Raw genomic sequence first — 24210 nt, 5'->3', positions numbered from 1 at the left:
CTAAATTGTTGTACTACAGGAGGATGACTGTAATAAATATACATGGAGTTGTCCAGAAATTCCAAGCACTATTGCTGATTCAGCAGCGTTTGTGGGGCATGTTTTTAGCTTCCAGGGCTTCCAGAAATACAAGAAGCTAGGAGAAGGGTGCTCACACTTCATAAAAAGTCCTGCTGATATCAGCCCAACTACTACAAACCTGGAGTTTTGGTAAAATTAGTGTCCTTGCAGAGATCTATACCAGAGTGGTGAAGTAAGGTCATTGGCAAAGTGGTGATTGTAGGTGATTTTTTCTGGGCAGGTATGTATTTTTTCTGGGCAGAGACTTGACCTGCTTCTCCCCCAAAGATTGCCAACTTTCAGCGGCATCCAATAATTTTTTATTATTAACTTGACTTAAAATGTAAAGGGGTTAGTTGAGTTAAAATTAAAAGATTAATATGAGAGCAAATTTTATTTTACTTTTGAAATGTATAAATACAGGTGCTGGAACAATAGCACAGAGGGTAGGGCATTTGCCTTACATGTGATTGACCTGGCTTTGACCCTTGGCATCCCATATGGTTTCCTAAGTACCACCAGGAGTAATCCTGAGTGCAGGAGTAAAGTTTGACTATTTCTGGGTGTGTTTCAACAACAGATGTAATCTATAAACAAAATAGGAGAATCCAAAACAAGCCACATATTAAGAAAAGTAGAGAAAAACATATAAGCAAACAAGTAAAAAAGATGACTAAGCAGAAATAAGAAAACTAAACCTAAAGCAGAAGTAGAGAGGTAAGAATTGAACAGCTATGCTTCATCCTATATCTGAATTACAACTGGTCTTTACATAAAGGCAAATGAGGAAGAGTTAACTTAAAGTTAGTGGGTTGTAAACAACTAATTCTCATACCCTAACTCATAACTTTTCTTCTCTCAAAAGGAAAATGGTAGCTCCTGCAGAAATAAATAGAAAATCTTAGTATTGGGAAATGCAACAGAGTAGCAAGAAGGAATAGATATGTAGAGATATTTAAAGGGGTGAAGAAAGGTGAGTTTTTTTTTTTGCAGACCTGGGATTCATCCAAACACATCATAGCTTGAACAGTGCTAAGAAAAATTGCTGAGCAGAAAGCCAGGAGTAAGTCCAGAACACAACCAGGTGTAACTCAAAAAATAAAAATGAAATGAAAATAAAGCTGCACTAAAAATAGAATTAAAAAGTCTAACAAAACCATACTGAATATTTAAATTCTCAGTTCATTTCTCCATTTTAAGTTTAATAATGCTGTTGATCAAATTGCTGCCAGCCACATACTTACTACTCAGCATGAAAATGTGAATTTGGACACTTTCTAAAAATAGTCACTGCTAGGGTTATTCTACAAAGGTACCATATAGTTAGATTTCTCCACTAAAATCAACTCAGCAGAATTCAGAAATACCACTTATTCTTAATCTTCCACTATTAAATGTCATTAGTCAGTTAAATATTACCAAATATCTGATGAAAACCTCTTTGCTTAAAAAATGGAAAACACCTTTTTTTAATATCCCACCAAAAAATGTGATCATTTCTTCCCCAGCATGAAACTCTCCATTTCCATTCATGTATGGTAATAATGCACAAAAACAAATAATGCACAAAAACAATAAAAATGAGGGGCAAGAGGATGCTACATTTTAGTAAGCCTGCCTTAAGGGGTAGGTAGTGCATTTAGGACAGAAAAGGAACCATTACAGCAACAATAGTTGACAATGACAAGAACTGGGTCCTGAAAAGAGATAAAGTGCTATGCATTATATCCTTTCCATAATAATATTATAAACTGTAGTACCTAAAAGGAAAAAAAAGAGAGAAGTTGAGAGAGAGAGATAAATAATGTCTGCCATAGAGGCAGGTAGTAGGTCTTACTGTGGACAATGGTGGCAGGAAATATGCACTGAATATGCAACTTCATATTTTTTAACATTTTTTAACAATTTTTATTTTAACATTCAGATCATAAAACTAATATTCATAATAAAAGCATGGGTATTTAGATGAGGAAGACAAATATATGTTTTTGTATTGAAAATTAGGGGCCGGGAAGGTGGCGCTAGAGGTAAGGTGTCTGCCTTGCAAGCGCTAGGGTAGCTGTTCGATCCCCTGGCATCCCATATGGTCCCCCCAAGCCAGGGGCGATTTCTGAGCGCATAGCCAGGAGTAACCCCTGAGCATCAAACGGGTATGGCCCAAAAACCAAAAAAAAAAAAAAAAAAAAAAAAAAAGAAAGAAAGAAAATGAAGGCAAGGTTGTAACAACAAATTTAATTGAAGACTTGAAAGATGACTATTCTAGAAAATAAATCAAAACTACAGAGATATAATCCTGATGGTAGAGCAAATATATCAAATTAATCAATAACTTAAGAAAATTAGATCAGTATTCTATTTGGAATATCATTTAATTTTTTTCTGGAAAAATCAGTTAAGATTTTGGGCTGATGAGCTAGTAAAGCCAGAGGGTTACTTGCCTTGCACCCAGCAAACCCTGATTCTATTCAAGCATCACCTATGGTATGAGGAGCCTGACCAATAGTGTAGTGCTGCTTGAGCACAAAGCCACAAGTAATCCCTAGTATCACTGGTTATTTAGAAGTGAATATTTATAAATATTTGTTATACTAATATTTACTTGTAAAATTCCAGATTACAGCATGATAAGTTGAATACAAAACACCTTTTCATGAAATCTCGGAGGAAAAAATAATTTTAAAATAAATATTAGAAAAATGGAGAAAACTAACAACTAAAGTTCCTAAAGAAAAGTTATGCAAATATGTAATCAGAAGTAAAAGTAAAGTGTTAACAATTCTAGAAACATTGAAGAAAATGACCTTTCAATTCTGATCTGTATCCTATTTTTAGGTTGCTCGCTTGGGGAGCAAATCCACTGATGCACAAGGAGTTATCTTGGCTCTGCACACAAGAAATACTCTAAAATGTGCTCAGGTGACAGTATGATGTTCCAAGTGTTTAAAACTCGACTAGCCAACTGCAAGGCAAATGCTCTACCTGCTGTACCTGCAATGATCCTGGATACAACAATTTTAGATATAGATATTATTATCAGAATTTTGAAAAATAAAATAATTTTTTTAAATCCATGTAATTATGAAATACAGCAATTATATTATAAAATAAATGAATGCTTTATTCAGTAGATTGAAGATACATATTGCTTACATATATTGTTCAATTTATAAATAGGTAGAAATAAATGCTCAAGAAATTAGTTAATAGATTTAAAAATGGTTGAAAATGAAAATGAGATTGACATGAAAATGAAAAGATATTATGCTAGCAGAGTGTTTATGCATTCATACAAATAAATTATTTTATTAGGACATTAAAAAAGAAAATTTATTAGGGTATTTTTCTTTAGTACTTGTATGATTCATATAACTTTGAAAAATGTAAACAAATTTTAAACTAATATTGAGATTCAGAGCCTTACTCCAGGGAATTATATAAGAAATATAAGAGAATCATTTTTTTCAATTTGGGGGTCAGATCTAGAAATGTTCAGAGTTTATTCTTAGCCCTGCACTTACAAATTATTGCTGAAGGTGCCCTGTAAACCATATGGGGTGCCAAGAATTGAACCAGGGCCACACACATGCAAAGCAAGCACCCTACCCACTTTATTATCTTTCTAGCTCAAGAACTAATTTCGTTTTTCGATTTTTGGCCACTCTCGGTGACACATATGGGTTAGTCCTAGCTATGTGCTCAGAAATCGCTCCTGGCTTGGGGGACTATTTGGGATGCTGGGGCATTGAACCGAGGTCCGTCCTGGGTCAGCTGGATGCAAAGCAAATGTCCTACTGCTGCGCCATCGCTCTGGCCTCAAGAATTAAATTTTTTTAATGAAGAAAATAGAATTGTCCAGAATAATATTTTCAGGTTTCTTCATACAGAACTGTGATAAAGATCATCAGGGAAGAGCAAAAGGAAGAGGCATGCAAGTTTTCTTTTATAATTACTTAGCTTGAGGTTATGTGGATATATTGAGTAATGGCTCAGCATAAGGATTTGAAACTCAAAGGAAAATCTAGGCTGGAGGTAAGAGGCAGGAGTCCTAGGCACTGATGAAACTCATTAATTATGCCTTCAGCATCTGGAGCAGCACACATGTAGTGAATTGCAAGAAAAAATAGCTAATAAAGAACAGTCTTTTCCATAGTTGGTGATGAACACATATGGTCCATCTCCAATTTCTCCTTTCTGCTCACATTTCACCTGATCTTCCTAAACCTCTGATCTTTTCACCAGGGTACAGTTGTTATTGCCCTTAAAGCCAAAAAAAAAATGGTGACTCCTGACAATATTTTAATTATTTAAACTTAGTTTCTTTTCAATAAGAAGATAGTATGTCTTTAAGTTTCTTTAGTTTGAATATATTATGATTTTAAAGTGTCTTGTCTATATGACTCAGTTTTGATACATTTTTCCCATTCAATAGCTTGCAGAATAAAATCTTAGAGACCATCTTGTGTGAAAATACTTATAAAAGCCACAAGTTAATATGGGATAAGAATTTTCAGTAAGAACATTAAAGAATATAAAAATGAGATATTAGGGGGTTGGAGCAATAGCACAGCAAGTAGGGCATTGGTTTTGCATGCAGCTGACCCAGGTTCAATCCTCTGTATCCCATATTGTCCTCTTGAGAATGCCAGAAGTAATTTTTAATTTTTGAGAGCCAAGAGTAAACCCTGAGTGTGGCTGGGTGTGCCCCCAAAACCAAAAAATACAGTAAAAGAGAGGTATTATAAACATTTAAAAATTGGCTGGAGGGGCTGGAATATTATCATAGTGGTAGGGTATTTGCCTTGCACGTGACTTCCCAGGACACACCTGGGTTCTATCCCTGGCATTTCATATGGTCCCCCAAGCCAGGAGCTATTTCTGAGAGCTTAGCCAGGAATAACCCCTGAGAGACACTGGGTATGACCTAAAAAAAAAGTTGGCTGGAGGAGAATAATAATCAAAGAAAGAAAAGAGTAAAAATAGGATGATTTAGGGGATGGATGGTGCCTTGCACGCACTAACCTAGAATGGACCTCAGTTCAATCCCCGACACCCCATATGGTCCCCCAAGCCAGGTGTGATTTCTGAGCACATAACCAGAAATAAACCCTGTGCATCACCGGGTGAGGTCCAAAAAACAAACAAACAAAAAAAGAGGATGATTTAGTGTCATGCCAGCCAAAATAGAAGCTTCTTTTTTGTTGTTTGTTTCCTTCTTTTATTTTTTGTGTTACACCGAGCAATTTTCAGGGTTACTTCTGGCTCTCAACTCAGGATGGACTCCTGGAGGTACTTGAGGGACTCCTTGGAATGCTGGTGATCCAACTGGATCAGCAGTGTGCACAAGGCAGGCTGTACTATTGCTCCATCTTCATAAATGGAAGAAGTTTCTAAGAAGAAAGAAATCAACTGTGAAAAGTTGATGCGAAGTTGTTTAAAAGTGAGTCCATAAGGAAATTTATTAGATTGAAAACAAAGTTGTAGTTACCGGATGGTTTTCTAGAGTAAATCTATTGAGTTATAGATGTATTGGTGAGATTAAGGACTTGTATGGTTAGCTAGAAGTTCTGGTTTATTATGGAAATTTTAATGTCTTGAATAACAATTAACCAACATTTAGTATAAGCAGGGGTCATGGTGAGGATTGGTTTTAACTAAGAAGCATAAACCTTTCATTTGAATTTATCCCCGTTGGAAATTGAAGATATATAATTTGTACTATGCCTTCATTTTAAATATATACACATTCACATATGGAAACATGATGGTCAATAACAAATGAAATGTTTATTAAAAACAGACAAGATGCTGCATTTTCCTATATTTAACCAAGTACATTTGCTTTATATTGCTTAGTAAGATGCTAGCTTTTCTTTGTGCCAGTGAATAAAACACAGTAGATACAAATTTAATTTGAGAGTTTTAGGATAATATATTTTGGTATAGTGAAAAACAGTTAAATTTTATTTTATTTTACTTATAATTGTGTGTAATATCACTAACTTTCAATGACCTAACTTTCATCATTTCTGCAAAGACAAAATAAAACTGTTGATGATTAAATCAGAGGGAATTCATTATAATAAAATTTTATTTGGAGAGTCCATTACATAAGTTTGATTTATAAGTCTACAATGACAAAAATCCACTATTAGGATCCAGAAGCATTCTAGTCACGTTGCTTTCAGGATCATTTGAGATTCTTCTATTTAAAGAGTCAGCACTTAGAAAAATACTCTTCAGTTTTCCTCTGTGTATACTAGGGGGATGCTTAGTAACCTTGTGGTTGTAATATTTCTAAAACCCTGGAATACATTTTGGTAAATATCAATATAAGCAGTATTGGTCTTTTAAAAAATGATTTATAGCTTTGCATTCAGAACAAACAAAATCAAACCCTTTTCCCTGAGGTTTAAGAAAGTCATCTCAAACTCTTCTCTCTCTTTGTCTTCTGCACTATCTGGAATCCTAGTGCAAAGTTGATCAGTTTCACCCACTCTACATGCAATGTTATATTTGTTCTCTTTCCTTTTAGTGGCTTGAGAGAGAGAGAGGCATCTATTCTATTTGCAATATCACTGGACACCACTGGAGACATTTTTGCCGAATTCTTTCAGCGAACTCAAACAGGTCAAAGAATCAATATTTTTTATTAAGCATCCTTAGTCACTGCCAACTGGGTTTCATATCTATAACCTATAATAAAACTAAGAGGCCTTTTTTATAAAAGAGAGAAAGAGAAAGTGTGTCAACATTTTGTTTGACTCAGTAAAAATTGGAAAGTGAATAGCATTCATTTGTAGCATAGATGGAAGTAATTATAACATAACAAAATTAAGCCAGCTCAAACTTTTCTCATAAGCTTTTAAATCCTTACTTAAAATATGCTCAGATGAAAGAAAGTAACAGGGTAGAAGAAACAGCAATATGGTGATGTATGACCAGACTTGCCATCATCTTTGTATGGCTTTAGACAAAACTCTGGCCCACACTTTCCTAATTATTGTAATGAGAAGGATCTGATATAGATAATTCATTTAGCTTTTATTTTATTTTATTTTTTTCTTTAGTTTTTGGTTTTGGGACCACAGAGGGTGTCACTCAGAGGTTTCTCTTGGCTATGTACTCAGAAATTGCTCCTGGCTTGGGGGACCATGTGAGACGCCAGGGATCTAACCACAGTCTATCCTGGGTCAGCCTCATGCAAGGCAAAGGCCTTCCTGCTGCTCCACTGCTCTGGCCCCTCATTTAGCTCTTATATTCAAATATTCATTCCCATTTTCCTGGTGCATATCAGTAAGTGAATTTTCTCTGATGTAAAGATCACTCAGTTTTCTGTGATTCATCGATAAAGGCCTAAAGATTAGATCCTCAAAAACATCACTGTGGTTTATCAAATGAACTCAATCTTTTTATTGAATATTTGCATGGTTACACAAGGAGATAAGATAGTATTATTTATTTATCTATTGAAATATATTGCCATTCACTATTTATTTAAAGCTTAAAAATAGTTAAATAATACTTCTTTCCCACAAATGTCAGTGACTTTTTTGTCTAATGTCATTGAATTTTAATAGTAGAAAGCAATTTCATTTTAAAAATGTTAAGGTTTTAGAACTAAATGTCTAATAACCAATTGAGTGAAAAGATGTTTTAAAATGTATATGGAGTACCTATGAGGAGTAGAGAAAAATATCGACAAGATGGATAAATTTTAATATGCTAATACTACGTAAAAACTGTGACTTACACACTGAATCATTCCAAATGAAATATATAAATTAATTATATTTTAACTTGTTTTACAGATCTGAGTGATCAGGTTTGGATTGTATGTATATATTCAGCCTCTTTGAGTGCAACATTTTGTGGACCCTTGAAAAGAAGATGGGATGCAGTTCAAGAAACATGGAACAGTTGCTTCAAAACATTCTCTGCAGAAAAGCTGTTGTCTTGAGAGCTCTCCTGCTGTGTTGTTAATAACAGTAGGATCTTAAACCAGCAATTTCTTCCAGTCCATAAATCACAATTGTTTTTAATCAAAGAACATTAAAATGAATTAGTAACCACTTAGGGATTACTTGGGTTAAAAGGAACAAACTTATGCATCAGATTTAGAGATTAAGAATATAAATATGCAGTTTTCTATTTTCCCCTTCCCCTAAGTGCCCAAACCAGCCATGCTAGAGGGTTTGTTTCGGAATACATCAAGAGACTACTCAGCCCTGTGGCCTGGGTTATAGGCATGCATACTCAGCCAGGAGCTGTAGCTTTCCCAAGTGCAAAGCTGATGCCATAAGGGGCCATTAGAAAGATACCCAGTGGTGATGTTGGGGCATCCACTGGTGACCATGATAAAACAAAATGTTTTAAACATGTGAGATATGTTATTACACTTTTTTAAGGCAGAAATTTGGAATACACAATCCTGAGAAAAATATTAATTCTATTATTTGACTTTTGTTTTGTTCAGTACTTTTGGTATGTTTGGTTATTGAGCCACACCTCACAGTGCACAGGATTTACTCCTTATTTTGTGCTCAGGAATTACTCCTGCAGTATGTAGGAGACCATATGTAGTGACAGGGCTAAAACCCAGGTCAACCATGCAAGATAATATATGACATGTAACAATGCAACAATGCAAGACAAATTCATTCTCCTTCGACTTATATCTTTGGCCTTGAAATTCTACTTGGGACACATGTTTTACACATTTTAATTCTGCTACTCAGAATTCTGGGAATAACTAAAACCAATTCTGGGTAAGTATATATTGTTAACTAGTTATCTGCCATATATTGAAAGATTTTAGTACATTTAAACCACTTGGATTGTTTTTTTAAATAACAAAATATATTATTTAAATATCTAGTGACTAGCAATTGAAAAATACAAAGGGTCAAAAATTGGTCATAGATTGAGATGTTTTTAGAAACTAACAAATCAAATAAAGTTTTCACACTAAAAAGTCTGAGTTATATGTCTGAGATATATATGAGCCATAGCTTTTATTCATTTCTAGAAAATTCTTTGTTCATTCTTTATGTGCATACATCAGAGTGACATGACCCTCACATTACCTGATGATCAAACTTCTCTCTAAACAGATTCCTACTCGTTACATGCTGTAGTGTATGACACCAACTCGTTCTCTAGTTGAATAAAGTATTTAAAAACTAACACATTTTACTACTCTTGACACTGCTATAATTATTTAAAGTTCAGTCATGCACTTTGTCATTTTCTATTTTTGAAAAGTGAATCAATATGTAATCCATTACAGTAGCTATGTCACATCTAGAAATAATAATAATAATCTTGATAATAGTTTTGATTTTGATCCTGTACATATTCCTATAATGAGATGCTTGGGGTCAGGATTATGCTGGTCCCCAAAGAGCATATGAGTAGTAAGAACCACCAGTATCACTCTTCAGTGGTTGTCAGGATTCATGCAATGTGGGGGATTTAACAGGGTCTCTGTATTTGGACACATGATTTGGTTTTCTGAGTTCTCTTGAATTGCAAAAAAAAAAATCCTTTTATGTAACATAGTTATAATACTCTTTACTACAGAGATAAAACTCATAGTCATTGAAGACTTAAAAGAGTCAGTTAGAACTAATTGACCTTAGTAAAGAAGGCGTACGTAACTGCAAAGATATGCTAATTGATTAGCTATTGCTCAGAGTGCTATTAGGAAAAGACATATGCTCACATAGCCTCAGTTAAATTCTCAGCATGATACACTAGTTACATGCCTCGGTGTGTGTGTGTGCTTAATGGCAAGTGGAAAGAAAGCCAGAAATGCCTCAGAGAACATGAGACTACTGATTCAGAGATCCACACTCTTCCAAATCTTAATGCGTAGACCAATTTTGAAAGAACATATTCTTTCCTAAGGAAGGTTTTCAGTGGCCGGAGCGATAGCATGGAGGTAAGGCGTTTGCCTTTCATGCAGGAGGTCTTCGGTTAGAATCCCGGCGTCCCATATGGTTCCCCGAGCCTGCCAGGAGCTATTTCTGAGCCTGGAGCCAGGAATAACCCCTGAGCACTGTTGGGTGTGACCCAAAAACCACACACACACACACACACACACACACACAAGAAAGGTTTTCAATATTGACATCTTAACATAATTTTATTTAGAAAATACATATTTCCAAATTTCAATATCAAATTTGTATTTTAGTGAGTTGTTTTTAATTCCCTTTTTAACTACTTTAAATAGGATGTTAAAATGAAGAGTTACTGGGTAATATTGATTTCTCCTTGACACCAATAATAAAGAGTCCATAAAAAGAAAGCAGTGAATCCAGAACTAAGATAGATTAATTTTAGTTCCCACAAAACCTTAGTTTCCTATACTGGCCTACTACTCAGTGGTATGCTAAAAAAGAATCTCGCTACTGACCTGAGCCAAGTTTCACGTATATCTGAAATGATCTTAATGACTTCAAGGCTGAGAACTCTAGGAATTTATTTTCAGAAGGGATTGGTTAGAACTTCCCCAGTTCCCACCCCACCATCCAAAAACCCAGCAGACCTTGCTCACTGCCACCATCCTTTCAGCAGAAAAATGACATGGTTCTTCCACCATGCTCCAAAAGAAAATAATGGCTACTGACTCTTCTCAGATAGCCTTATCCTTAGAAAGGCATTCTGAGGCTTTCCGCAGAAAGGCTTTCTGCAAACAATACAGCAGCTCAGTGCCACACCCTATATCCATCAATAGAAATGGACCAGTTCTGCGACTATACCTTATCAAACTTCCAAGTCCAAACTTGTTCCAGGTCTATAAATCCTGGGCTGTATGTTGGCTGCAATAGTTTAGAGTAGTGTCACAAGAAATCTAATGGGAAGGTTACATAGTAATCTATCATCTTCAATGAACCTAACAGTAACACTGAACAGTAACTGAAACAGTAACACTGAAGACTCATAGCACCAACCACAGCCCAGTAAATCTTTAGACACTGACTTCAGTAGCACCAAGAAGAGATAGAAAAATCATTTTAAAGTGACTCCTGTTGGTCTAAATTTTGATAATTTTATTTGCTTTTGTATTATAACAAACAATATGAAGTAAATTTGTTTGTGCCTGCATGGAGGCAGGAAATGGTGGTGAGGGAAAATTGGGAACACTGTTGAAGGGAAGGTCACACTGGTGCTTGGATTGGTGTTTGAACATTCGATGCCTGAAATGACTGTATTATGAAAAATTTGGTAAATCATGATATTACAATAAAAATTTGAAAAAAACTAAACATTTAACAAAATTGATCTTAGTATTGTATCTAAAATGCTTCCCTTTTTGTATTATAGGTGAAATTACTGTCTCTCATAAAATATGTTTCAGGCCTCCTTGTTGTACTAAACTTTCCTAGTCCTTGCCAAATATTGACTCTTAATGGTGTATTAGGTGTTTTTTTTTTGTTTGATTTTCTGGGTTTTTTTTTTTTTTTTTTTGGTTCCTTTTGGGTGGGTTGGTTGACACCTGGTGAAACTCAAGGCTAACAACTCCTGGCTCTAAACTGAAAAATCATTCCTTACAGTGTTTAGGGGACCATAAGAGGTACCAGCAATTGAACCTTGGTCAATTTTATGAAAGGCAAGTTCTCTACCCAATATAGTATCTCTCTAGCACCTTCTAGTAATTTTCTTAGAGTTTCAGGTCACAAGAACTGAGTTAGTCCCCACTCAACACAGTTCAGTCTGATGACCCCACCAAGAGTGGCCTATTGAGCCTAAAATCTTCAAATATAGAGATCAAGACATCACAACTAAATTCCCAGTAAGAGCAGAAAAATATCTTCCAGAGTTTGAAATGAAATATACATTTGTTATATCAGAAAGCTGAAGTTGTTTGGGTGTCTTCTAGGTAATTCTCTCTTATTCTTTAAAATGCAATTAGAATATGCACAAAATAGGTAAATAAGATTATTAATAATATTCAATTGAGCACTTTTTAAATATTTTTGTTAAATTGCAGTTTTCATTAAATTTGTCAATAAACTTACTGAAGATGTTTCATGAAGACAGGATATTTATCACTATGTAAAGTACTTAGGTTTGTAGGTAACTTTAAGGTTAACTCAAAATATAATTTCTTGGGGCCGGAGAGATAGCATGGAGATAAGGTGTTTGCCTTACATGCAGAAGGGTGGTGGTTTGAATCCCGGCATCCAATATGGTTCCCCGAGCTTGCCGGGGGCGATTTCTGAGTGTAGAGCCAGGAGTGGCCCCTGAGCGCTGCAGGGTGTGACCCAAAAACAAACAAACAAAAATATATAATTTCTTAAGATAGTTGAAAAAAATATTTTGATAAAAATGATAATAATAGCACTTAAAAATAAGTGCTTAAAGTCTTTCTCGCCTCTTAAATAACCTGTTTATGAAAAACCAAAATGTTATAGAATCTTACAATTAGAAGTTTCCTTCATTACCAGTTTTTTTGGTACTTTTGAAGAGCCTCTCTTCTAGCTGAAGAGGAGGCTATTTGTTTTCATTTCTTCTGTTAAAAAAATATTTGATTGTTTTTAGTCAATCTCTCTATGGCAGAGTTAACAAGCTATAGCCTTCAGGCTAAATTCTGATTTTGATAGGCCTGGAAATTAAAAATAAGTATTAAACTTCTAAATACTTGAAAAAAATAGCTAATGGTAAAATCATTTGATGAAGAACCAATAGTAAAGACATCATAGATAATAATTTCCCAGTATTAAGGAATATAGGCAACAAAATATGAGGCCTAAAGGGTCTTAGTGAAAATAGATTCAAGCAGGAAAACTAGCACATTGCTCTCAGAACGTCAAAAATTGAAGACAGAGACTGAATGTTGAAAGCTGCAAGATCAAAAGAGGATGTTATATATAAAAGAAAACCTATATATTTCCTAGAAGATCTACAATTTACAAAATGATACTCTCCAAATCAGAAAAAAGGAGGATTATAGTACAAAACTCAATGAAATAATCATTTCAAAAAGAATACTTCCATCCAACTAGATTATTACTTAGATTTAAAGAATCAATACAGAGATTCAGTAATAGTCAACAGCTTAGGAAATTCATGTCCAGCTTTGCAAGTTTGCAAAAGGATTTTACACATTTTCAATTATAAATTAATGTTTCTCTTCTATTGGATGTTGTATTATATCAGGTTTACTTTTCTTTATACATTTATATTTTTATTAAAATGCTTTATTTATTAGTGAAGACACTTAAGTAGCATCTATAATATAATGCTCCCTAATATACAGCCAATTGCTCCTTTTATTTAAATAAAAATACCACTTAAACTTTTATATAACTTTTCAGAATTCTACTTAAATTTCTTAACTCTTTTTACTCTTACTAAAGTTTTTGTATGTATTGACTTATTTCATTAAAAATTTAAAATATATCAATACAGAATTATTTATATTATGTATCTATATAGATATACTTAAAAAAACCGAATATATAGTTTTTGGGGAAAATGAGGTAAAATGAAAATTATTCTAAAGACACTGGAACATTAATAAATTTTACTATTTTTTTTTCACTCTTCTGTTAGGGTCAAAAAGTGAAGAACGAACTAATCAACTACTTTTATTTCAGATAGTTTTCTGAATAAAAGGAAACTCTCAATCTAAATCATTTGAGAGATCATTAAAAAGACAGAGTATGTATATGGTATCAAGAAACTACAATTCAGAGCACACAGTTTTAGAAAAATTTTAAATTATACAACTAGCAGAAATAAAAGTCATACTTATGGGATAAAAATAGAAGATAGATTATGTGATTTAAAAAGGAATTAATGTTAGCAATTTTCCCACATACCCATTGGCTATCTGTTTATCTTCTTTGAGAAATGTTATGTTCATCTTCACTTACACTTTTTTTCCCATGGGGATATTCATGGCTTGCTCTTGGCTATTTGCTCAGGGATCACTATTGGCAGGGCCAGGGGATATCATATATGGTGCTAGGTATTAAAACTCTGCTCTGTTGTATTCAAGGCAAGCTCCCCACACAGTGTACTCTCCCCATTTTTTGAATGGTGTTGCTGTATTTTTCCTCATTAAGTTTTACAAATTGTTTTAACAAACTGTTAGATGAGTTAGATGAGTGATGAACAAACATTTTCTTCTAATCTATAGGATATTCCTATATTCTGGTTACCATTTCTTATGTAGGACAGAAGCTACTTGATTTGTACTAATACCATTTGCAAATCTTTACTTTTGTTTGCTCTGTGGCATTGAATATTTGAGGATTTCTATGGATTCAATGTCCTTAAGGGTTTTTGCCTAAGTTTTCTCCAATATAATGCATGGTTTCCAGTCATATAAATTTCTTTAATGCATTTTGAATTGAATTTTATGTATAATGCGAGATAGGCTTCTGAGTTTAGTTTACCGTGTGTGGCAAACCAGTTCTCTCAAAACCAATTTTTAGATTTCCTTTTTCCACCTTGTACCTTTACATCCTTTTTAAGCATTAGACATCCATATAGATGTGAAGCTGTCTCTGAATTCTTAATTCTATTTTATTTGTCTAGAGTCTATCCAGTACCACTATATCCTAGTTACTATATCTTTATAGTATAACTTAAATTTGAGAAAAACACTTCCGTTGACATTTTTCTTTAGTTTTCTTCGACTATTCAGGAGGCTTCATATGTCAAATAAATTTTAATAGCAATTGATATATGTCTTTCAAAAATACTATAGGTGTTTTTAAAAAAAGTCTGCATTAAATTTGTATAGTACTTTTGTTATGACTGTCATTTTAACAAAATTAATTCTTCTAATTCATAAACAGGGAATATGTCTCCATTTCTTTATGACTTCTTTCCTTTTAATAGTGAATTATAGTTTTCCTTATAAAACATGAAATTATGTAACTAGCAAGAATAAAAGTTGCAGGGAGATCTGGGGAGAAAAATAGAAGATATTTTTGTTAGAATGATTTCCAAGTATTTGCTTTCTGCTTTTATTTCAAACAATCCAAAGCAAAAGAATCAGTAAATTGGTCTATAGAACTGACCAGTTGTTGAAACAAGATTAAATTCGGGGGAGAGTGGGGGCATGGGAGAGAGAAGTTAAAAAGGAAAAGACCTGAGACAACAGTAGAAGAAAAATGATAATTCATTATTTTCAAGGTGACCATACTGCTAGGCTGTCAAGGGTCCAATGGGTGCAGTTGGTAGAAAAAGATAGGCCTGCCCTGGTCCATGGTGGACTTAGGACTGCAATTCAGATTCAGCGATTAGCAGACTCTGATTTAAAATTTGTCATTGGAGTAGAGAAAAATGGCAGAAACAGGGCTGAAACATAGTGTCTGCCACAGCAGCAGTGGAGGGGAGCAGTGATAAAGAGAACTGCTCGTTCCCCTGTGCCCCCAGAGAGTGAAGCCCTTGAAATCCTCGAGCCCAGTGTCCACCCAACTAATGGAGTGGAAACATCCTCTAAAACCAGTTTGAGGAACCAGAGCTATAGCACAGTGTAGGGGAAATTGTACTTGGCCGACCCAGGACAGCCGGTGATTTAAATCCCATCCCATATGGTTCTCTGAACCAGGAGTGATTTTTGAGGGCATAGCCAGGAGTAACCCCTGAGTGCCACTGGGTGTGGCTCCAAAACAAAACCAAACCAAATCAAACAAACAAACAATAAAAGCAAGCTCCTCGGGAGATTGCTAATAAGTGGCAATGGCAATGATGACTCTAATATTGTTCCAACTTTGTCCAGGTGCTAGCGCTCTAGAGAGCCACCAGAATCTATCTCCAGGCCAAGCCCACAGGTCTTCCAGGTCTCGGACATTAGAAAGTGCAGCTGAGGGTTCAAGAGAATTTAGCTGGAGCTTCCATTTGTTTACAGCTTCCTTCTGATTGACCCAACACCAAGGCCAAGCCTGCATAGCAAAAACACTACTGTGTATCTGAGCAATTGAGAAAGAGCAGCTAAGCTAGGCGGTCCCTATGATCAGGCAGAGGCAGCACATCTGTGAGAAGGCCACAGACATCCAGCAGCCAGCCTTAGTAATAAAGTCTGGCAGTTGCCCTACCTGTGGACATCCTTTTCCCCAGCCCAATTCCACTTCCCTGGCATCTCAGGCCAACTTCAAGGCAGGTTGCATTTTTTTTTTTATTTAAACAGTATGGTTACAAGGTTGTTCAAAATAGAATTGTTTTTATTTTCCACAGATAAAGTTGTTCATGATTGAGTTACAGTCATACAATGTACAACCATCCTCACTAGTGCATATTTGTAGCCACCAATGTCCCCAGTTTCCCTCTCAACCTCCCTGATGCCCTCTCTCCTTCCTGTCTCTATGGTACATTTTTCTTCTCACTCTTTCTTTGCCATTTTTCCTTTTAGACACTCTGCTTTGCAATACATTGTACATTTCCTATCACTAATATCCCCAATTTCCCTCACACGCTCCCTCGCTCACCTGCCTCTGAGACAGGCATTTTACTTCACTTTATCTCTCTCTCTTTTTTATTTTTTTGGATACTATTGTTAATGAAGAGGTGCCATGAATGTCACTTTATTCCTTTCATTACCCTCTTCTTTTTCAGAGTGGTCAGTTCCAAACTACCATTATCATAGTATACCCTTCTTTACTCTAACTGTAATCTTTGCATTTTGTGATAAGTTTCCTACTATGGACTGGTCTTCCTGCTATTCATCTCTATTGTCGTTAGCTAATATTACCATATAGTCTTTTATTTTTTTTATATCCCACAATTGAGTGAGATTATTCTATGCCTATCTCTCCCTCTTTGACTCATATAAGTCAGCATAATAACCACCATGTCCATCCATGTATAAGTAAATTATATATTTTCATAATTTTATTTTTCACAATGGCTGCATTGTATTTAATTAGTGTAGATGTACTACAGTTTCTTTAGCTTTTCATCTGTTGCCAGGCACCTGGGTTGTTTCTAGATGCTGGTTTCTGAAATTAAACTATTAAGGACTTTATAAATCACAATGGTTTCAATAAAATAACTTTTTTTTGGTTTTTTGGGCCACACCTATTTGATGCTCAGGGGTTACTCCTGGCTAAGTGCTCAGAAATTGCCCCTGGTTTGAGGGGACCATATTAGATGCTGGGGGAATCGAACCACGATCCTTCCTTGGCTAGCACTTGCAAGGCAGACACCTTACCTCTAGCACCACATCGCCGTCCCCCCTTTTTTTTGTTAAAATAATTTTTTTAAAAAAAGAAAAAAGTGACACTTTTCTGGGGGTTGTTGTTTGGAACACCATGTGAATGCAATTCTATTACTGACAGCATTGTAGAACCTAGTAACTAAAATTTTCAAAAATTATGTCAGCTCAAACAGAAATATAAGTCAAGAAAAAATGCGAGCACCTCACACCAAAGTACTAGCACACATTTATAGAGAACAAAAATAAACACTGTTATCCTGAATACAGGAAAAATATTTCACTCATTCATTACTCATTTACTGCTGGTGAAAATGTAAATTGGTCAAATCTTTTTTGGAATTTTTGGAAATTTTTGGAAAATAATATGAACATATTTTTAAAAATTTGGAATTTCAATACTTGAAATATATCCTCTTAGTCTCAATATACAACACAGAACAGTCATTTACACATTATGTACCTCACAGCACTATTTACAATAGCCCAAATCTGGAAACAACCCAAGTGCCCAATTACAGACATGTAGAAAGAAGCTGTGATATATCTACACAATGGAATACTATGCAGCTATTACAAAATAAGTCATGAAATTTGATGATGCATGGGCAAATGTGGAGAGTAACATGTTAAATGAGATGAATTAGATGGAGAGTAACAGAAATAAAGAGATGGGGCCAGAGAGACAGCATGGAGACAGGGTGTTTTCTTTGCATGTAGAAGAAACTTGGTTCAAATTCCAGCATTCCATATGCTTCCCTGAGAGCCTGCCAGGAGGGATTTCTGAGCATAGAACAAGGAGTAACCCCTAAGTGCTGCCAGGTGTGACCAAAACCCAAACAACAACAACAACAACAACAACAACAAAAAGAAACAGAAATAAAGAGATAATATTCATTTGCAAGATTTAAGGAACCATTGTATGATAATAATACCTAATGACAAGAGAAATGAATGCCAGGAGGATTTGTTCTTAATTATAAGTTTGCCACAAATTGGAGGAGAACATATGGCATAGAGATGGAACCACTATGACAACGATAATATAGTAAGAAGTGATCACACTAACAAAGAACTGGGTTCTAAAAAGAGGTAAAGTGACATACTAGATACTCATTCAGTAACAGTATTGCAAACCACAGTGCCTGACCAAAAAAACTTAAAAAAAGAAAAAAGAAAAGAAAAGTGTTTGCCTTAGAGGCAGCCTGGGTGACAGGAAAAAAAAAATTGGGCACATTAGTTGAGGGAAATGGAAACTCGTAAAGGGATGGGAGCTAGAATACTATAAGACTGAAATTCAATCATGGACAACTTAGTAAGTCACAATGATTTAATAAATTAAAAATAATTTAAAATGTTAGTAAGCTTAAGCTGTCCTTGGCTGTCTATAAATATATAGTTTGTTACTGATTATGCTCTCTGACAAAAAGCAAATAATCATCAGTCCTTGAGATTAGAATGTTCATTCTTCTGCTATTTTATCAGGCAAAACTCTATGAATGGTCCAATCCAAATATTTTTTGTTTTTTTAATCAAGAAAATAAGCTATTTTTCTCCTGAATATCTCTGATTTTATTTAAAAAGACCCCAAAAAGGGTCAGATAAACTACAAAATTTAAGGTGTTTGCCTTACAAGAGCCCAACCTTGGTCATATCTCAACACTGCATATGTTCCCAGAAGCATCACCAGGAGTGATCCCTGAACAAAGAGTAAGAGTTAGTAAAGAGTAAGTAGAGAGTAAGTCTTTAACATTTTGCAATATAGTTCCCAAAACAAAACAAACAAGCAAACAAACAAAACCCAAAAGAAAACAAAAATAAAATAAAAAACAAATGGAAAAATAGAGAAGAAAGGGTACATTTATGTCTGCTTTTTTTGTACCCAGCCTGATCTTCTGTTAAAGTGACTTGAATTCCTCTTTTAAAGGTGGCATGTAGAGTGAGTTAAAATCTCTTTAGTGCAAAACTAATGGAGATCCAGAATATATTTCCTTATGTTGAATTGAACATGTTTTAGTAGACAAGTGATTGACTCCAAAAAAGAGAATATTTTAAAGATATTTGAATCACTGTAATGTTAACAACTTCAACTTTTCAATAGAAGCATTCCCTTAATGATTGGTTGAGAAACCAAAAAGTCTAGACAAAGGATGCAAATGCAATTGAAGGTAATTCAAGTCAAACTTATATGAGGATAAAAAAAGAATTTGGTAAATATATAAAATTTCCACACTGAAATATATGTTCTGCTTTCATTTACATTTGAGTATACCAAAGTAGCTTGAGTCATGTAAAAAAATCCCTCCTTCAAGTAAAATCTCTAACACAAAAACTATTAGTTATCTATAGACTTTTCTAGAAAAACAAGGATATTTAAATCCTCAAATGGTTTGGGTCTATTTCAAGGTTTTGTACTTGGCTTTATGCACAAACCAAAACGTTGCCCTTGGCCTCTAAATTTGGAACTGACAATTTAAAACAATCAAGTATGTAAGATTTTTTTATGGTGTATATTAATCCAAAACATTCTTCATTTTAAAAGAATATTGTATAGAAGTTTTTTTTAACTGTTTAGAAGTTTTGATGGACTTTTATATATATTCCTCTCTATATAAATATTAATATTTGGTTATTTTATAATGAAAATGACATTTTCTCTAAGTCTATTCATTACATTTAATCTTTCTATAAGCAGATAATTTCACCTTAAAGCTGATCATTGTTATTTTACTGTTGCTAGCTATATTTATTGTTTTGTTATATTTGAGGTATTTAATTGTACCAAATAATATAAATAAAAATAATATGCATAAACACTCATATGGTACTAATAAAACATTTTATTTTTTGTAACCTTGTAAATAAAACCTGGCAGCTGGTGCTGAAGTTAGAGAAGACCCACAAAATTATTCTTGCAAATTATGATGAGTATCTGAAACTAAAGCAACCCCTGGAAAAAATAGATTACAAGTAATTCAAAGAAAAAATTTTAAATAAGTATGTTTATGACTGTTTACAGTAATCAGATGACACAAATTGTGTTTGGTGTCATATGTGTATATATATAACTATATATATATATATATATATATATATATATATATATATATATATATGTCTGTTTTCTTAACTTGCTTCTTAATGTAGCTGTTTGAAGTATCATGGACAAAAGAGAAAAGGTTCTTTTTATTTTCTTTTCAACCTAAGTACAAGTTTATCCTCAAGTATCTCCTGTTCCTGCCCTGTATTTACTTATAGGTACAACTTGTATACCGTGTTGGAGATTTTTGTATAAAAATCATTTGTTATGAATGTTCTATTTCATTTATTACACTTAATAGTAATAATAAAAATAGTAAAACATTCTTTTATGGAAGCCTATATTGGTGAATTCAAGAGGAATGGACAAACTAAAGTGAGAAAAAAGTTGAAAGCATAAAAACAGAATATGAGGGCTAGGAGATATACCAGTGATATTTATGCCTTGCATATGACCAGTGTACAACTCTCTTGGGAAACATCAAGAGTGATCTTTGAGCACAAAACCAATTGTGAATTGTTGCCAAGTGTGGCCCCAAATTAATGAAGACAATACCCCCCAAATAGCAACACTTCCCCCACCCCAGCTGCCAAAAACAGAAGAAATGTGACATCCAATGGTCAAGTTCTTAGACTTCACAATAGACATATTAACAGCCATTTTGATGCTGATCTTATTCTGATTCAGAGCTTCATTGTTATGTGGATAAAATAATATTATAAACATTTTTAGGTTCTCCTTTATATTTCCCAATTAAATTTATCTTTTTCATCCTTGTCCTGGCAGAGTTTGGCATGCCATCTGGGTTGTTGGGGATTGAACCTGGGTTGGCTGCATATAAAGCAAATACCTTGTCCATTATATTGTCTCGCCAGCCTTCCATTTCTAACAATCGTGCCTTGTTTTGTTCATCACTTCCAGGGGGCCACAGAACAACTACACAAAAAGCATAAAATCCAAATTATAATAACTGAACTTAAAGATGTGCCTGTCAAAGAGGTAGGTTGGGGTTGAGAGGAGTTAATGGCAGAGAGAAGTTGACACTAGTAATGGGATTGATGTTGAAACGGTATATGCCTAAAATTCAACTATGTATAATTTTGTACTTCATTAGTATCCTGGTACTGTTTATGTCCCTCCACCCCTTCCTGGAATGATCCCCGAGCACAGAGCCAAGAAGACATAAACATTGTTTGGCTATGGACCCAAAACCCAAACAAATAAATAAAAACTATAATAACCTTAAAAGAATAACATATTCAATATTGTTTATATATTTTTGTACTTGAGAAAATGAAATGGACTTAAGAAGTTAAGTAAGTCAGGAATAACTATAAGGTGGCAATTTCTCTCTCTCTCTCTCTCTCTCTCTCTCTCTCTCTCTCTCTCTCTCTCTCTCTCTCTCTTTCTCTTTCTATTTTTTAAAGGTGAGGAAGCCACAGCTAGTGGCACTCAAAGATTATTCCTAGCTCTGCACTCAGGAATTTCACCTGTCAGACTGGGGGAGCAAACATATGGGATTCTGGGGATTAAACCCAGGTCAGCTTCATGCAAGGCAAACTTCTCGCTGCTGTGCCCTTGCTTCAGCCTCGAAAGTGACTATTCTAATGGTAAACACATTGTAGTATGGAAAAAAGCTTCTGTTAGTAGTAAAACAATATAAGGTTGCATAATTGAATGTGAGGGTCATAAAATTGTTTTAAAATAGATATATTTGTATCTCTGATTTATCATCAGTAGATTTTTAAATCTTCATATCTATTTTATAAACCATATTTTCCGGTAAATAAACGAAAAAAGTCAACTGAAAATCGGGGGTTATTTTATATGCTGAGTATATCCCCTCCCCCCCCCAAAAAAAAACGTTCCTATATGCCACTAAATGAAAATTGTCTGGATATTGCCACAAGACAAATTTTCCAACTCGATCCTGCACCAGTCACTGTAAAGCTGCTCGGATGCCTCTCTAACTCAGCCAATCCAAGTAGGCTTTTTATATATGCAAATTAGACAATGTTCTGTACCTGAATCTACACTGTAAAAAGCCTGCTCAGATTGGCCAGAGTCAGAGAGGAAGTCTATTACAGTATAACCTTTGAAACTTCGCTTGTTGTGATTAGCTCACTGTGCTATATACAGTTGCAGCACAGGAACATTCTGTCTTATACAGTGAATATATGTCACATCCCACTCAGGAGAGGCACATACCACAAGGTATATTGCCCTCCTGAAAAGGAATTATTTGCCAAAAAGGCCCGCTTAGAGCAGTTAAAATCACTTGACCCTTTGTGTGGATTGTTTGGACATAATTCCATAAGTGGCTGTAACTATCTCTCTCTTTATTTTTAACCAATATTAGAAATCAGGCCTTAGTAAATTCTTTCTAATAAGGACAGTACAATCCAGCCAAAAATCTCCCACTTAACAGCTCCCTGTAATTTTTCCTACTTTGGCGCCAAGATCAGGTTTTTCCATAAACTTAGCTCAAAACAAAGTAATTTTCAGTTTTCCCCCGAAACTCTGAAACATTCCTTATTCTTCCTACTTCCCTGATAATTACCTGTTTTTCTTCTGTTTTACCCAATACAAAGCGAACCCAAAACAAACTGCCTTTTCACCTTCAGTATCAGCTCTTTAATATGCTAATTTAAGCCAGAGTTTTTCTTTCTTTCCCCAGTGTCTTTAATGTCAAGAATTTGCACCCTGCTTTTCCTAGCCTCTACCTTTTAAAAGCTGCCAGCTCAAAAAATAAAATTGTCTCGTTCCTTGTAGACGCAAGTCCCCATACAATCTGTGTGGTTTCATTCATTTCTACAATATTGTTCCGTCATTTCGCCATTCCGCGTGCCCACTCTCTCCCGTGGAATTTTTTTCCCAAACTCCACGAAGGATCTGTTTGCAGGCGCTGGCATCTAGCGAACAGAATTTGGCTCACAGCAAATATAGACGTAAACCTGTTTTAACTGTAAAATTAGGGGGTCGTATTATATGCCAGATCATCTTATACTCCGGAAAATATGGTACCCATGTACCTGGAGTCAAGCAAAAAGTTCTAAGAGAAAAAATTTTTGAGTGATAAAATTTTAAGAAGCTCTGGTTTGATTTGAGAGACTGTGTGCTTGAAAACTTATGTTGAGTTACATATTTCAATATAATTAAATAATATTGTTTCAATAATGATTGAAATAATAATGATTCATGGGAGATAATACAATTGTTAGAGCATTTCACGTTGTGCATACACCTGACACATGATAGGCACAACTATCACCACATATCACCACCCCACTTCACCAAATTTTATATTGCTGGACATGGTTTGATAAACCTCCAATTACCACTGAGGTAGTATTCACTGTATCTCAACAATGCTGAATCCTTGAGTACTAGCATCAGATGAAGGGTTAGTTGGACATGAGTCACTGGGAGTGACAGTAGGTCTCTTGAGATCATTTGGGACTATGCTGCCCATCAAAAAAAAATACAAGTTAAAAAATTATTCTCTTTTCCACCAACAAAATTAATGTAGAGAAATGAGATAAAGAATACTTTTTTGTTGTTGTTGTTTGGTTGTTTGGGTCACACTGGTGGGTGCTTATATATTCCTCCTGGTGCTATACTAGAAATTACGCTTGGCAGGCTCATGGGACCAAATAGGATGCTGAGGATCAAACCCAGATCTGCCATGTGCAAGGAAAATGCTCTACTTACTGTGCTATCGCACTGGTGCCCAAGATAGAATAGTTTATATGAGGGCTGGAGAGATAGCACAGCAGTGGGACTTTTGCCTTGCAAGCAGCTGACCCAGGACCATCAGTGGTTCGAATCCCAGATCCCAGATGGTCCCCCATGCCTGCCAGGAGCAATTTCTGAGCAGACAACCAGGAGTAACCCTGGTCATCACTGAGTGTGGCCCAAAAATAAAAAAAGAATAGTT

General features: G+C 34.9%; 1 protein-coding gene across 1 annotated transcript in view; it reads left to right on the top strand.

The window, feature by feature from the left end:
* Positions 1 to 24210, top strand: part of VGLL3 (vestigial like family member 3) — a 135676-nt gene that overhangs the window by 25077 nt on the left and 86389 nt on the right. Inside the window, exon 2 of the mRNA XM_049785586.1 lies at positions 20 to 210. Within this exon, the coding sequence (XP_049641543.1) occupies positions 20 to 210 (191 nt within the window). The remainder of the gene's footprint in view (positions 1 to 19; positions 211 to 24210) is intronic.

Source organism: Suncus etruscus, chromosome 13, assembly GCF_024139225.1.
Source record: "Suncus etruscus isolate mSunEtr1 chromosome 13, mSunEtr1.pri.cur, whole genome shotgun sequence".
In the NCBI taxonomy this organism is placed as follows: domain Eukaryota; kingdom Metazoa; phylum Chordata; class Mammalia; order Eulipotyphla; family Soricidae; genus Suncus; species Suncus etruscus.
Note: the sequence above shows the minus strand (reverse complement) of the source record. Positions and strands in the feature narration are given on the sequence as shown.